A 15,096-nucleotide genomic window follows, 5' to 3' on the forward strand; every position below is an offset into this window, starting at 1 on the left:
ATGTGAGTATGATGTAACATGGTTGGAAGGCATTTCACTGATCATAAACCACCAAATCCACATCTGCTTATTTTCACTGGTCTGATTTACCGACGTATTATTGTTGTCGCTAACTAACTAGTGTCAAAATAATTAGGCAAATCAGCACCTGAATGAATAATGTTGGTTATCAATGAACTGTTCACGTCAAGAAATATTAATAAAATAAAATAGACCCACGTGTTTAGTTTAGTGTTAGAATTTAGAGCAAAACGAGTTTGATTTAAAAGGCAGAACCTTATCCTCCACATCTTACATTAACATTACATTACATTATTTATTATCCCGGTAAAGAAAGAAAGAGCCATTGACGTCTCCTCTCTCTCTCTCCATCATTCTTCTACTTTTGTGCTCTGCTTCACTTTTTCTTCTTTCCTATTTCTCTCTCTCAACGACCACCATGCCCGGAGTTGCCTTCTCCTGTGTTCCTGCCTCCGATCTGGGAATCGCCATCTCCGACTCCACCACAACCACCTTCTACTGCTCCATCTCCGCCTCCCTCTCATCTTCCTCCAGTTCACCCTCCTCCTTTCGCTGTTGCACCCCATTGAACCTCAGATCGCTGCGTTCTCGTCGCCCCCCAAAGATTTCTCATATTTGTTGCCACGGAAGCTCTGCTTCCCGATCTGGCCTCGGCGATCCCGATCTCGAGTTTCTCCAAGCCTCTGTCCTCGTTGCAGGTCCAAATGTGACTATTCTCTTATTATTATTATTCAAATTGCGTCTCTGATTCCGGTGACGTTTACTCGTATCCTGTGTCTCTCTGTTGCTTTTGCCCAACTCTGTTTGTGATTTCATTTGCCCCTTTTATACCTTTATTATTGTTGCCTACCAAGAATGCCAATGACCTAGCTAGATAGATCCCTTTTATTGCTGATTTCAAAGGCATTGTAGCAATTGATTAGCCCATTTCATTTTGTTTTTCTTAATTGCTTAACAAATAACAGAGACAAGTATGCATTACAAAATGCGGAGACATGGTTTCCGGCAAGATTCAATGTGGCAAACTTCTAGGCCTTTACCTCCCTTTTCTGTTCGAGCTAGTGAATCCAGGGTTGGTGTTCTCCCTATTGGACTCGGCTTTCTCCGTCAATTCAAGCACCCCACTATTTTTCTCAAGATCTCTTGTGATGGTGACTACTTGCTTCCCCTTATTGTTGGTAATTAATTAATGTTCCTCTATTCTTTCTAAACTTTGCTCCTTCTTCTCTCAATACTGTTGCTTACTTTCATCACTTACACTTGCAGGGGATGCTGCTGTTGAGAAACTATTAGACGTACCTCTACAAGGCCAGACTGAGGTATCCCCTCCTCTTGTTTTACGCTTTTCATGTTTGCTGTTTCTATTCCACCCCGTCACCTTCTTTTCTTTCTTTCTTCTAGGAATGCCCTGATCAGTTCCAGTTCGTGTCTGCTCTTGTCGACAAACTCGGATATGAAGTAAAGTATCCGTTTCCAACACGTATGTTCCCTCTTCTACCTGTATAAGTAACCTCGAGGTTAACAAGTTGTACTGTATTATTGACAGGTTAAGATGGTCAAACTTACTAGTAGAATTGTAAACACTTACTATGCAAGTCTATGTCTTGGCAAGGTAACTTAAAGACTGCAAACATCCTCTTTGCTATGTCAAAAGTTATTATGTCTAAGGTTAACCATGTGTCATGCAGCCAGGGGACAATGATGCTATATGTATTGATTCACGGCCATCAGATGCCATCAATGTTGCAAGAGCATGCCAGGTATGCTACCTGGGCTTTCGAGATTGTTAAACTCACTATCTTTATGGTTCTCTGTTTCTCAGACTGAGGAATCTTATCCTGTTCCTTTGATTGAATAATGCGTAACATGTTTTTGTCTGTCATATCACAGGCTCCAATATATGTGAATAAAGCAATAGTCTTGGAAGAGGCTATCAAAATTGGTTATGGAGGCAGACCGCAGAGTGCAAAGCCTATTTTCAATGTTATCCTTGACAGGTTTTTAGTTTGTTAATGAATCTCCTGGGTTAGTTACACTGTCCAACTCTGTCGCAGTTGCTAACCACATGGTGGTTGTTCTTGTTCAGTGCTCCGGAGGGAACAGATCCTTTATCGGAAGAGCTTAAACTAGTGAGGAATATGGATTTGGCGTCTAAAGAGGAAAGGTACATCGATGCAGGTATAGAAACTGTTGTGGATGGCATCTATATTCAGTGTGCTTTGCAGACTCCTCATTTTATTTCTTGTCTGGGATCACATTTTGCAGCGATGTGGAGGGACAGACTGAAGAAGCTTCAGAACTCGAGGTGAGTAGACAATTGTTGGTGATAATTGAGAGGCATTAATGAAGTGACATTGATAATTGAGTTGTTTTGGTTGCAGCTCTGTTGAATATAATAAGGGTGTAGAAACTCCTGAGAGCTATGAGTAGTGAAAGAAAGAATAGGAGCAAAGAAAGGAAATGGATGTAGATAAGAATGCAAGTGTGGTCAATTTCAAGGGTATGCAGAGAGAAACAGAAGATGCTTATAGATTGATGGTATCGCATGTACCTGAGAGGAAGCGCTTAGGTTGATGGGATCGCGCGACGTATTCAAAAGTAAATGAAAGATGTATGAATAGCCTGAGGGAATGTGTAAAATGTAAATGGAAGAAGACTAAATGAAATGCATTTTGTCAGTGTATAGTATGTTTGAATGAATTGGCGATAAGATAATTTAGAAAAAAAACTGAGTGCAGAAGCAGACAAAACGAAAGAGGGACGGTTACATACAGTGGGAAAGAAGAGATGTGGATGGGTGTGCCTTAATAAATGTTGGAAGGCAAAGCAAGTAAGTTAAAAGAAACGTGAATGATTTCCCCTGAAACGATGGTTACACAACGGACTTTATAGCTTCCTGCCAACACTCCCTTGTCGCTTGGTTTTCGGGTTTAAAGTTATAAAAAAAAAAACATGAGGTGCATTGGGAGTAGCAGAGTTATTAAATGCTTCACAGAATTGAAGTTGCACATTCACTCCCTTCTTCCTCTTCTTAATCCCCTTACAGTTACAGACATTCTCTCTCTTCGATTCTTGTTTCTCTTGCAAAACAGATACCCTCTGTCTCTGAGTCCGAGAGAGTCCCTCTGATATTGGCCTGGTTCACTCAGATTCTCCTAACTAACTCATCTGATTGAGCCGTGTCAATATCTCAGTCCTCTCTCGTCGCTTCTCTCATACTTTAGAGATTGTTTTGTTTTGTACACACGAGTTGTTTGTTGATATGGTGATCACTCAATATACACATATATTGTCTGCTGCCAAGAACAGATCGACCTTCAAGGTAAGAAAAATCTTGTAGATTTGTAACATTGTCGGATGCTCTCTCATTTCTTATTGATCTTTAACTTATATAGAGATTTCGATGCAATCAAAACACACACGTAAGTTGTGGGCACAACAGATGATGAGCCCCCTCCAAGATATCACATCAGACAGCAAGGAAAAGGAGGGTCATTTATTAATTAATTATTACATGTGGATTTCATTACCGAAGATTGATAATTTTAAAGATGTTGGTTTCATGTGGAAACGATGCATTTTTGTCATTATCGAAGAAGAAGACGAAGAGAGCTATAGCCACCGGCGATATCAGTCTTTTGTAGGAAGGCCATGCTTGCTCCAGGCACTATAGCCACCGGCGATATCTTTGACTCCCGTGAAACCCTGCAATTCCCAAATTATGATCACCAACAAAAGTAAAAGAAGTCAGAAGAAAGTTGTGGAGGGGGGCCTTACTGCATGGAAAAGATCGGTGGTGGCTTTGATAGATCTACCACCGCTCTGGCAGCCAACAATGATGTTGTCGGATTGTCCGAAATGGGAGGACACTTGTTCCAGGAAGTCAGGGTTCTTTGACATCCCTGCTTCACCATCACAAAACTATATCCATCACAGCCCACTCAATTACCAACTAAAACCAAAACAACAAAATACCTGATACTCCTCGATTCATGCAAGGTACGTTGATCGCCCCACAGGCATGTCCTTGCCTGAACTCTTCTGGAGTCCTATATATATAATCCCCCATTACCCTAATGATGCCATGTTGATGATTGATGATGTTTGAAATTGTGAAAAGAGACAGGTGGCGTTACCTGACGTCTAGATAGCGATGGCCGGCTAGAAGAAGGTCGTGGGCGACTGTGACCGACACCGATGATGGGACTCTTCTCTCCTCCGCCATATATATATATATATTTTTAATGGATTATTATTATTATTTGAGTGACAAATAAATTTCATTTTTATACTGTAGTTGGGAAAGTAGTTATAATTGGGCCATATACTACAAAAACATAATGGGCCTTTAAGGTGCTGCTTTAGCCCAATAATAGCGTTGCTGTCATACGATAGAATGGATAGAGAGAGAGAGAGAGATGTGGGTCATCGCTCTTCCCTGAGGCCTGAACCAGTGAAGTGAACCGTCATGGGAGTTTGTCGGCCCTTTCTTCGTTGTCTCTCCGATCCCGGTAACCACTTTTATCGTTTCTCCGAGAAGCTCCATTGTAGATTCCTATTCGCGCTAAACCAACTAATTTTCTACTGCCACCAGAACCAGTTGGGAGTTCTTCTCTGATTATGAAATTGGCAGTGGTGGCACTGCACTTTCTCTTCACGGGTATTCTGTTTCTTGGGAAAGCTGAGCCAGTTCCTTGGTAAATGCCTCTATCTAAGACCTATCTAGTCATTACACTACACGCCTTCTTCATGTAAGAATGGTGTTAATTACACTACACGCTTGTGCACCTCCGACCTCTAAGTAAGAATGGTGTTTATTTTGTCTGTGGAGGAGTTTGATGGAATTGTACTATCCTTATTCTACTCTAGTCTCACTCTTGTCTCCTACTTTTTATTATGCCGTTTAAGAGAAGACAATCTCCTTCAAGCGTTTTTTTAACTGTGGACCGATCGAGGTCATCCTGTTTCTGGGGGAAATTTCCCAACTTCCTGGGCAGTGGGATGTGCAGAAACATATACAAGGGATGTTGCGGGAGCCACTGCCCACAGCATATGAAGTGGAGCAAAAATCAAGACCCTACACTTGCGTAGGCTTGTTCAAGTGCGGCTGCTGCTGATTCGTTTGTGTCTCTAGTTTCTTATTACATACTATTGATGTACATGCACTCCATACTTTTTCCTTTCTTTCTGAAAGAGGTTGTTGATCTTCTGAATCCACCCACAATCACAATCAAATAGGTATTAGACATATTACCTGACGAGGTTAGTTAGGAAAATACAAAGACCCATCTCCTAAACCAACAGTTTTATTTGTCTTTTACTATTTTTCAGAATTAAAATAATTAATTTAACTCAAGTTTTTTATTTCGGGGCTAAGTAGAGAATCATTTGAGGACAGGGGGCCGACGAGAATTTTATCCCATTCTTGGTCAGTCTGATCAGATCAACGTTTTACCGTCTCACTGGTCGACGGGACAAGAGACGACGACGTTTTAACCTTTTGGGTGGATCCGATCCAATTTCGGAATCGAGATTCCTCACCTTGTTTGCGACCTCTCTCTCTCTCTCTCAGCCTGCTTCCACACTCTTCTCTGGTAATTCCTCACCTCAAGGTAAGTTTCTGATTACAATCAAATCTCTTCTTCTTCTTCTTCTTCCGTTGCTTTTGCTGATTTGTTCGAATTTTCACGACTTGACTTCTGTCTCTCTCTTCCGATTGTACGCTTACTAGTTGTTTCTACTCTAGTCGCTCTTACCAGCTCTTGAGCGGGTTTATCTTTCCCAAGATGTCCGAAGACAAGGAATCTGATGCGGTTGCAGAAGAGGAGAGCCATGTCCAAGAAGATGACAGAAATGATGCGTCAAACGAGAATCTGACGACAGAAAATGATGATCAGCTACTCCAAACGATTGCTGAACTGAGAATAGAAAATGACTTTCTCAGATCCCAATTTAAGGATCAAGTAGAGCAAAGTAGGTCTCACCAAGTGGAAGCGGACCAATTGAAACAACTTCAAGAACAGGTCGCATCATTGAGCAGAGAAATTGATGTGGAAAAACAAACTCGAGTTGCAGCTGAGCAAGCTCTTGAGCATCTTAGGGAAGCATACTCTGAGGCTGATGCAAAAGCCCAGGATTACTCCACTAAGTTTTCCCAAGGTCTGCCACCGGAACCAATGTAATGTTTGCATTTTCTTTCTTTTTTTTCTCAACTTGTGCTATTTATTACCTTGTTGTTGTTGCTGTAGTTGAACAGAAGCTGGACCAGGAAATCAAAGAGCGCGACGAGAAATATGCCGACCTGGACGCCAAATTCACCAGGCTTCACAAAAGGGCTAAACAGCGCATTCAAGAAATCCAAAAGGTCAATCTCCTTCTCTACATATTATAATGCTTTCTGTTTTACCCACGGCTACACTGACTTTCCAAAACCACCTTATACTATTCCGGATTTTCTATGCTGCATTTTAGACATATATATATATATATATATATATATATTTCGCTGCTATTTCAAGTCTAAATCTCATTGGTCTATTATATTGCTATCTTCAGGAAAAAGATGATCTCGATGCCCGTTTCCGGGAAGTGAATGAAACAGCTGAACGAGCATCTTCTCAGCACTCATCCATGCAACAAGAGCTGGAACGCACTAGGCAACAGGCGAATGAAGCACTGAAAGCAATGGATGCAGAGAGGCAACAACTAAGGAGTGCGAATAATAAGTAAATAAATACCAAGATAGTTTTTACAGACAGCCTTTTAAAAATTCTTTTGGCTATGCTTTTCATTCGGAATTGTATAAAATAAAGATTCTTGTCTTTCCCACACTTCTTCAGCTATCTCTCAGAATTTGAGTACTGGTGTTTTCTCTTATTTTCCCATACACAGGCTCAGGGATACTATCGAGGAACTACGTGGCTCATTGCAGCCTAAAGAAAATAAGATAGAGACATTGCAACAGTCACTTCTTGATAAGGACCAGGTCTGATCTGTTTCATTTTCTGTAATACTAGTCTGCAATAATAGAAAGATAGAGAGTTATATATATATATATATATATATAGAGAGAGAGAGAGAGGAGATGGATGGCTCATGGCTGTGTATACCCTGCTTCATATGCAGATGGATGGCTCATGGCTGTGTATACCCTGCTTCATATGCTTACTTGCTTTTATCCTAGATTCTGGAGGACCTGAAAAAGCAATTACAAGCTGTGGAAGAGAGAAAGCAAATTGCAGTTACTGAGTTGTCAGCCAAACATCAGAAGGTAGTCAGCATCAGCGTAATTGTGTTGCTTCTTATATGCTATGAGCCACCATTGTCCGCTAATGATATCCAGGATTTTCTCTTCTCTCCACCTTCTTGACAGAACTTAGAGAGTTTGGAAGCACAGGTCATAGATGCTCTATCTGAGAGGGACAACGCAGCCGAAACCATTTCGTCGCTGCAGGTTAGTCTTGTTACTAAATTCTTTAGTTCTATTTCTTGATGATGTGCTTTGGTTTTCAAATGAGCGAGAGAGAATAGTTTGAAATAAGTGATGAATTCTTCACACCAAGTATACACCTCTTTTAGGTACTGCTTGCAGAGAAGGAATCTAAAATTGCAGAGATGGAGGCAGCTGCAACTGGCGAAGCAGCAAGGCTAAGGGCTGCTGCAGAAACTCTTAAAGGAGAGCTTGCACACCTTAAATCGGAGAATGTAAGTGGAATATGTAAAGAGGGATTCGCAGGACTCTCTGATGCCAACTGTCATTTGTCCTTCGTTATTGTTGCCCATTCCTATATTCTAAGATTTTGTTTTGCGTACTACTCGTCAAATGAGTTCCATCGTTAATTTAGCAGATTTACTAGCATGATTAACCAGGGAATGAACATAGGAGTGCGTATAGATAACTGTAAACATGATCTAAGGCGTCAGTCTGTAGCCATCAGACAGCATGTTTGGAGTTTCAATTTGTTTGGCAATATAAATTCCTCTATTTTCTTTTGTTGTATTTCTTAGAACCCATGAATTTTTTTTTGTTCCTCTAGGAAAAGGAAAAGGAGACTTGGGAAGCTTCATGCGGTGCCCTTAAATCTAAACTGGAAATCGCTGAAAGCAACTACTTACAGGCCGAAATCGAAGTGGCTAAACTGAGAAGTAATTTACGTAGTTCATGAAACGTTGAAACTAATCTAGTTATGTTATACTTTTGTCAATGGAATATAGACATTTCATTCTTATAAATTGTCAGGTCAGCTGGGATCTGAAATGTCCATGCAGACCCAAATACTAAGCACAAAAGATGCTGAACTCAAAGGTGCAAGAGAAGAGGTACATAGTTTTCTTTTGGATTTTTTTTTGAAAAATATTGTAGCCTTGGTTGGGTAAGAACGAATTTATTAGTCATCCATTTTTAATCACATAACATGAATTATTATGGAATCAAAGAGCCATTTGATCTTTGAGGAATGTTCTGCTGTAACTTGTCTTCATTTTAACCATATTGAATTCCTTGTAACTGTTCACAGATCAACCGTCTCCAAAGTGAATTCTCTTCTTACAAGATCCGTGCTCACACGCTTCTGCAAAAGAAGGACATGGAGCTGGCTGCAGCTAAAGACTCTGAACAAATCAAATCTCTTGAGGAAGCTCTAAAGGTAAGTTATCTAGAATTTTAAGATGGAGCAATTTTTAGATGGTTGCCAAGGTGCAGACCAACTAATTATCTTTTTGGGTGGTATTAGGAAGCTGAAAAAGAAGTATATTTGGTATCTGCAGAGAGGGATAGGGCACAACAAGATCTTCAGGGTGCTTTGGCTAGCCTTGAGAAAGAACTTGAGGAAAGGTATATATTGACACTGAAACTTTTTCATGTTTGATTCCGGAGGTTGGCTGCTCATTCTCCTCAATTTTCCAGAGAAAACAATTGAGAAATGGTGTTCTCAGGGGACTGCTTTGTGGAGTTCTTCAGACATATATAGGTCGTCTGAGCTATTTTTGTTTCATATCCATTTCAGAGCTGGAGCACTTAAAGATGCCAGCGAGCAGATCAAAAATCTTGAAGTGAAGCTTGACTCCACTGTTGCTCGCAATCAAGCGGAGAAACAAGCGTGGGAAGAAGACCTTCGGGTTTTAGAAGAAACATGGCGACGTAATTGCTTCAAATCTAAATTTGATTTTTTCATTAGTTCTTGGAAATTGAAATTCTCTTCCTAAAAGATTACAGTAATCTATAGGAAGATGTGAAGCTTTAACCGCTCAAAATGAAGCCTCTTCTGCAGAAGGTATAGAAAAAGAACTAGAAGATGCCAAACTGCGGAATAAACGACTGAAGGTAAATCACTTTTTGTTATACTCATAAGAAACTGAAAGATTACCGATGTTTTTTGTCTAACTGACATACCTGCAGGAGGAGCATGAATCAGTACGTGAGTTTGCAGATAGACTCATTGAGGAGAAGGATCGAGAGATATCAAGACTTGTTGATGAGATTAAACATCTTCGCAAATCTATGGAGCCAAAACCAGTAGTATGTAGATGATTCATTTTTATTTGTATTTTCTTTTTTGGCGTATTACCTTACTTCTCCTTTTTTTTTCTTTGGTTTTTCGCTAGTCACTTTTCATTTAACTTGCACTTAAATTTTTCACTCTTCATGTGGCATTAAGTGGAACAAATCTCCATCTCAGGTTCACCACTATGGGAACAACAACACAGGTACAATATGTTTTCTGATACCATATTTTTTTTTAACAGGGGCTCCCCATATGAATGATTCAGTGGGTTACCTGTCATCAACTAACCTATTATTTTCTTCAAACGGTGTTTCAGAGTCACAACAGCAGGATGTATCTAACTTGAGCACTTCTGCAGCAGAGCACCAGATTCTGGTAGGATTTTGTAATGTTAGCCGTCTGCTTGTGTGAGCAAGGAGTTATCTTTAAGCCTAGAAACTTAATTTCATCCATATGTAATGCTATGGCCTACGGGACAATCGGTGAGAGCTAATCATCCCACATAATATTCAAATTTCAGATATTGGCAAGGCAACAAGCTCAGAGAGAAGAAGAGTTAGCACAGACACAGCGCCATATTTTAGCTCTTCAGGTGTAGTAGAATTGGTTGCATTGATTTTAATCTGTTTCTGCCTATGTTGCAATTGTTAACTGTTTATTCTGAATCAGGAGGAAATCGAGGAGCTTGAGCGAGAAAACCGTCTTCACAGTCAACAGGTATGTGATTACACGAGAGTTTGGTGGCTTTGCCAGTTTCTTAGGATCTTATTTTAAACTTGCGGGGGTATGCTAAAAACAGGAAGCTATGCTAAAGACGGAGTTGAGGGAGATGGAAAGACAACAGAAGAGAGAAGGCGTAGATATGACATACCTAAAGAATGTGATATTAAAACTGCTAGAAACAGGTAGAACCTGGAGATTAAAGGTGGATTCACGAAGTAGATGTTGTAGGGGTAAAATAACATGTGATGGTTGCAGGTGAAGTGGAGGCTTTACTACCTGTAGTGGGGATGTTGCTTCAGTTCAGTCCAGAGGAGATCCAGAAGTGTCAGCAAGCCTACCATAGCTCAACAACAACAGCAGCAACAACAACAGAGGCGACTCCAGGTCCGGCAAGTGAGGGTTCAGGTCTATCACTCTTCTCAAGATTCTCGTTTTCATAGTCGGGTGGACACATTCTTTTGGGCCAAGATACATACATTACATACGACTTTGGTTTTAAGTCCTTGGTTTTTGTGTAATGAACATTAAAAGTCAAGAAAACAGTTTTTGTCCAAATGTAAAGAAAGGAGAAGCCACTGAATTGGGTTGTTGGGCCATTCCTTTTATTAATGGAGTCTATTGTAATCATGCAGCAAAATCGCTGATTATCGGAATTAATGATTTACAGAATCAACGCAAAACTAACGAACTTCAAAGATATAATAATAACGGTCGTCGACTTGTTGTTGTTGTTTTTGGTCAACCGTATTGTACGGAATCAATTTGAACGGGTCTCACTCTCACTGCCTTGAAGGCCATTTTTAATTGAGGTGCCTAGTTTCACATCTCGTGGTGATTGATTCTTCTTCCTCTTGCTGAAGCCATGGAGGGTAGGCACAAGTTACACTCTGGCTTGCGTTTATGGGAATTCCCTGATCAGTACGTCATCGAGCCAACCGATGGTTCCTCCGCTTCATGTTTGGACATTAGCCGTCTTGACGGCTCCATGAAGCTCATTGGTGTGTTTTCTGTTGCACCTCTTTATTTGGAATCTTTTTTGCTCTCTTATGCATGTATCTGTATCCTCTTTGCCTATCTCAGATCAAGTAGCAGAATGCAACTCTTTGCGTGTCCCTAAAATCCGCTCCATTTTCGGTGTGGTCGGGATGCTGAAGCTCCTGGCAGGTGAAAATTCAATTATTTGTTTACATTTTCTTTGTGAACGTTTTCATCTTCATTTGAACCAAGAGGAAATTTTCTTATCTGATTTCAGGATCCTACTTAGTAGTTGTGACAGAGAGCGAATCTGTTGGCTCGTTTTTGGGACATCCTATATTCAAAATTAATTCGCTCAAGTTTCTTCCTTGTGATCATTCACTTGAAAACTCTCATGAAGAACAGGTGACTCCGTGTTACATATCCCTCTTGTATATCTATGAGCTGCAGGCAACAATGGAGTTGAACGCTCAAATCATTGTACCGCTTTTCGCAGAAAAAGATGGAGACTGACTTCTCTAGGCTGCTAAGCGTCGCAGAGAGGACAACTGGGCTCTACTTCTCATATGAAATAAACTTGACTCTCACGTAAATAATTTCTCTTCTTCTTTGTGCCACTCTGGAAATGTTACATTGAAAGAAGAGAAAAACTTGAGGTTTTGCTAATCATGTATGTGTGTGTCTTTAGTTCGATCATTGTTGTTCTTGTTTCAGCGCACAGCGGTTGCATGATTTGGGTGATGAGTCTAAGTTGCTTCCTTTGTGGAGACAGGTATCCATCCATACGCACTTTTTTTTTTTTTTTTTTTTGGTAAAAATCCATACGCACTTTTTATGCATTGTTGCTTGTTTGTGTATAAGTAAGTTAACCTTTTGCATCTGTATGGCAGGCTGAGCCTAGATTTCTATGGAACAACTATATGTTAGAAGTTCTTATCGAAAATAAGGTTAGTGAATTTTTGTTTAAGTGCACTCCTCTGTTTTTTCTGTACATGCAAATATATATATATATATATATATATCACCTTTGTTTGTTTTAATTTTGTAGCTTGATCAGTTCTTGCTTCCTGTAATTCAAGGGAATATCCTTTTTCTATCACTGAACTATTCGAATCTTTTTCCTGGATCATGACTTCAGACAATTTTCCTTAACCCTGCATCACGTTTTCATAGTTTTCAAACAGCCATTGGAAGAGATATCGTTGACATTACTCTGATTGCTAGGAGATGCTCTAGAAGAAATGGTATGCGTTTCTCCTTAGTTTTTTTTTTTTTTTTTACATGTTGACACTTTATTTTCAAGTAGCTAGCTCCATTTTACAGTCTACAAAAGTGGGCAAAATTCTTTAGCTTTAGTTTTGAATTCAGATGATATGCCTAATTGTGATTGTGTATCTGCAAGGTACGCGCATGTGGCGACGAGGAGCTGACCCTGATGGTTATGTTGCTAATTTTGTGGAGACTGAGCAAATTGTGCGCATGAACGGATACACATCATCATTTGTTCAGGTGATATTGTTACATGTTTGCAGGCCCTACAAATTTTTCATTCATATATGTACGTTGGTTTTTCTTCATCTATTCTTTAGGGTCAGATGATTTTACTTATGGTTGTGTTGTTTGACATATTGCAGGTTAGAGGATCCATGCCTTTTATGTGGGAGCAAATTGTAGATCTGACCTACAAGCCCAAGTTTGAGATTGTCCAACCTGAAGAAGCTGTGAGTATGATTTGTAACTAAGCATTTCCCCCTTTACAGTATTTTAAGTAATCTCCATTGCAGGCGAGGATAGCTGAGCGTCACTTTCTCGGCGTAAGGAAAAAATATGGATCAGTTTTGGCGGTTGATCTTGTCAATAAGGTGCATATATATATATATATATATCCTTTTGAATAATTTTGGATATATAACAAACAGTTCCTGTTTGCTGTTCTTGACCCTCAATTGTGTATTAAATTATAAAGTTCAATAAGTAAATTCAAATCAAATGCAGAGATTTAGTTCAAATTCATGTTCCTCAATTACTTCTTCTGTGATCAGCATGGAGGTGAGGGGCGCCTAAGTGAAAGGTTTGCAGGTGCTATGCAGCACATCACTGGTGATGATGTAAGGTAGCTGTGCATTCTTCTACCATCCTTCATTGCTACTTGAAGGATATTATTATCAGCTGACTCACTCACTCATCCTCTAGATACCTGCACTTTGATTTCCATCACATATGTGGCCATATTCACTTTGAGCGCTTAGCAATTTTGTATGAGCAGATGGAGGATTTCCTCGAGAAAAACGGGTACTAATTTTCTTGTACATCTCCTGGCATCTTACAAAAGAGCTTACTAGTACACGTTGAATTACACAGGTACTTTTTGTTTAATGAAAAGGGTGAGAAAATGAAGGAGCAGCTTGGTATTGTGCGAACAAACTGCATAGATTGCTTAGACCGTACTAATGTCACCCAGGCTAGTATTAGTATATAGACATCCCCTTGTCTCGTTGCCTTTTGCTCTTTTCTCTTTTCTCATCTTACAGCCAAAATGCAGAGCATGATAGGCCGAAACATGTTGGAATTTCAACTCAAAAGGATTGGTGTTTTTGGTGCCGAAGAGGCTATAAGCTCGCATAAAAATTTTGATGAATGCTATAAGATATGTCGGTACTTTATACTCCATGTGGTTTTTCACTAGTAAAGTGAATTTCTTAGATAAGCAATTCCAAACTCGATTATATCTGGTGTTTATGTTTCCTTCAGTGTGGGCTAATCACGGTGATGACATTAGCATTCAATACTCCGGCACTCCTGCACTTAAAGGAGATTTTGTCAGGTACGTTCTTGGACTCGAGTACATAAATTCTCAAGAGAAGAGTGTTTCCACATGCCTTCCTGTAACTTTTTAAATTTTAGGTATGGTCAAAGGACTGTCCAAGGAGTCCTTCAAGATGGCTGGAATGCCCTCGCACGCTACTATCTGAACAATTTTGCTGATGGAACTAAGCAGGTTGGTGGCTCTAGCTACCAGTTTACGAATACTTGGTACCTCAATCTCTACTGACTGTTTATAATATTCTTCGTCCCGTACAAAGGATGCAATTGATCTTGTGCAAGGACACTATATAGTTGCTGTGAGCCGAGACATGGCTCCTGTGCCTCGAAAGGGAGGTCTTGAGGCTGTAGCTGTAAGCAATCATCAGCTAATAATATATTACAAGTAAATAAGGCCTGTTCCTTAGAGTGTATAATGGTCTCATATCAAGATACTCTCATTTTTCAGAACTTTCCGGTGGCTTTGATGGTGATTCTGATCAGTTTCTGGTTTGCAACAATGTCTGTAAAACAAGGTAAGCTTGATCCCTGTAGTTGGTGTAGGAATAATAAGGCCATTGAAGGTTGACAAAGTCCATCTGTGTTTTGGTGCAGTTGGGAGTAGTTATAAGCACTTATTTTTCTCATTTGTTTGGGCGGGCATAAGTGTAGCTGTCGCGGCACTCGTGAGGGCCAATGGCCGGATCTTCTGCAGCCGGCCTTGTCTGCACAAGCCCAGATCTTGAAGCCATAGCTTGCCTTTGAACTTTGTGCAAATGGAGCCCATTGATTCCTTTCGTTACAATTTCATTCCCATTCTTCAACAGCTATTATTAATTGACTTCAGTTTATTAATACAAATTGGGTTTTTGTAATGTGAGAATCATATTGAATAACAATCATGTCAATAAAATAGTTACGGGAACACAATAGGTTTTCTATGGGACCTAATTTGAGAGTAGAAACTAGAAAGTTATACAATCTCACCCGAGATCCTACATCTTTCGCTCTGATCCATTCATGCTACAAATTATTCGAAAAAAGTCCCTAATTTACTTGTAAAAATATATAT

At 39.9% G+C, this 15,096-nt stretch overlaps 4 protein-coding genes and 1 long non-coding RNA gene across 11 annotated transcripts; 4 read left to right on the forward strand and 1 right to left on the reverse strand.

Moving 5' to 3' along the window:
- Positions 1-281: 281 nt before the first annotated feature.
- Positions 282-2,731, forward strand: LOC110225864 (bifunctional nuclease 2). 3 transcript variants are annotated; one of them, XM_021016080.1, is made up of 10 exons: positions 282-719; positions 987-1,199; positions 1,288-1,340; positions 1,423-1,479; positions 1,568-1,633; positions 1,710-1,781; positions 1,912-2,018; positions 2,108-2,199; positions 2,287-2,326; positions 2,403-2,731. In XM_021016080.1, exons 1-10 carry the CDS (start codon positions 440-442, stop codon positions 2,449-2,451), a joined length of 1,029 nt encoding a protein of 342 aa, XP_020871739.1. In that variant the 5' UTR covers positions 282-439; the 3' UTR covers positions 2,452-2,731. The 3 variants fall into 3 exon arrangements, with proteins under 3 accessions (XP_020871739.1, XP_020871741.1, XP_020871740.1); XM_021016082.1 differs by having other exon boundaries at positions 342-719; positions 2,108-2,185; XM_021016081.1 differs by having other exon boundaries at positions 342-719; positions 987-1,172.
- Positions 2,732-3,425: 694 nt separating this feature from the next.
- LOC110225865 (thiosulfate sulfurtransferase 16, chloroplastic) lies at positions 3,426-4,342 on the reverse strand. The gene is made up of 4 exons (XM_021016084.1): positions 4,158-4,342; positions 3,997-4,070; positions 3,799-3,923; positions 3,426-3,726 (listed from the first exon to the last, which is right to left on the reverse strand). Exons 1-4 carry the CDS (start codon positions 4,244-4,246, stop codon positions 3,652-3,654), a joined length of 363 nt encoding a protein of 120 aa, XP_020871743.1. The 5' UTR covers positions 4,247-4,342; the 3' UTR covers positions 3,426-3,651.
- Positions 4,343-4,371: 29 nt separating this feature from the next.
- Positions 4,372-5,271, forward strand: LOC110225866. The gene is made up of 2 exons (XR_002330017.1): positions 4,372-4,532; positions 4,616-5,271. It is a non-coding gene; the product is annotated as an uncharacterized LOC110225866 (long non-coding RNA).
- A 151-nt stretch (positions 5,272-5,422) lies between these two features.
- On the forward strand, positions 5,423-10,920 carry LOC110228883 (protein GRIP). Of its 5 annotated transcripts, none has more exons than XM_021027142.1 (21): positions 5,424-5,633; positions 5,753-6,180; positions 6,270-6,385; positions 6,577-6,746; positions 6,913-7,006; positions 7,205-7,291; positions 7,394-7,474; positions 7,600-7,725; positions 8,058-8,166; positions 8,261-8,340; positions 8,538-8,666; positions 8,754-8,854; positions 9,027-9,160; positions 9,246-9,343; positions 9,419-9,538; positions 9,678-9,726; positions 9,841-9,899; positions 10,045-10,116; positions 10,194-10,241; positions 10,324-10,429; positions 10,503-10,920. In XM_021027142.1, the coding sequence occupies exons 2-21, from the start codon at positions 5,808-5,810 to the stop codon at positions 10,685-10,687; spliced, it is 2,337 nt and encodes a 778-aa protein (XP_020882801.1). In that variant the 5' UTR covers positions 5,424-5,633; positions 5,753-5,807; the 3' UTR covers positions 10,688-10,920. The 5 variants fall into 5 exon arrangements, with proteins under 5 accessions (XP_020882814.1, XP_020882819.1, XP_020882801.1 ...); XM_021027137.1 differs by having other exon boundaries at positions 5,768-6,180; XM_021027149.1 differs by having other exon boundaries at positions 5,768-6,180; positions 9,699-9,726.
- Positions 10,921-11,030: 110 nt separating this feature from the next.
- Positions 11,031-15,090, forward strand: LOC9301164 (phosphoinositide phosphatase SAC6). Its single transcript, XM_021027167.1, has 20 exons — positions 11,031-11,245; positions 11,328-11,411; positions 11,500-11,627; positions 11,719-11,810; positions 11,937-11,994; positions 12,113-12,169; positions 12,271-12,304; positions 12,386-12,466; positions 12,625-12,731; positions 12,857-12,943; positions 13,007-13,084; positions 13,265-13,335; positions 13,416-13,514; positions 13,584-13,683; positions 13,765-13,873; positions 13,974-14,046; positions 14,127-14,220; positions 14,306-14,398; positions 14,494-14,560; positions 14,640-15,090. The coding sequence occupies exons 1-20, from the start codon at positions 11,110-11,112 to the stop codon at positions 14,768-14,770; spliced, it is 1,779 nt and encodes a 592-aa protein (XP_020882826.1). The 5' UTR covers positions 11,031-11,109; the 3' UTR covers positions 14,771-15,090.
- Positions 15,091-15,096: the final 6 nt, after the last annotated feature.

Source organism: Arabidopsis lyrata, assembly GCF_000004255.2.
Source record: "Arabidopsis lyrata subsp. lyrata unplaced genomic scaffold ARALYscaffold_8, whole genome shotgun sequence".
In the NCBI taxonomy this organism is placed as follows: Eukaryota; Viridiplantae; Streptophyta; class Magnoliopsida; order Brassicales; family Brassicaceae; genus Arabidopsis; species Arabidopsis lyrata.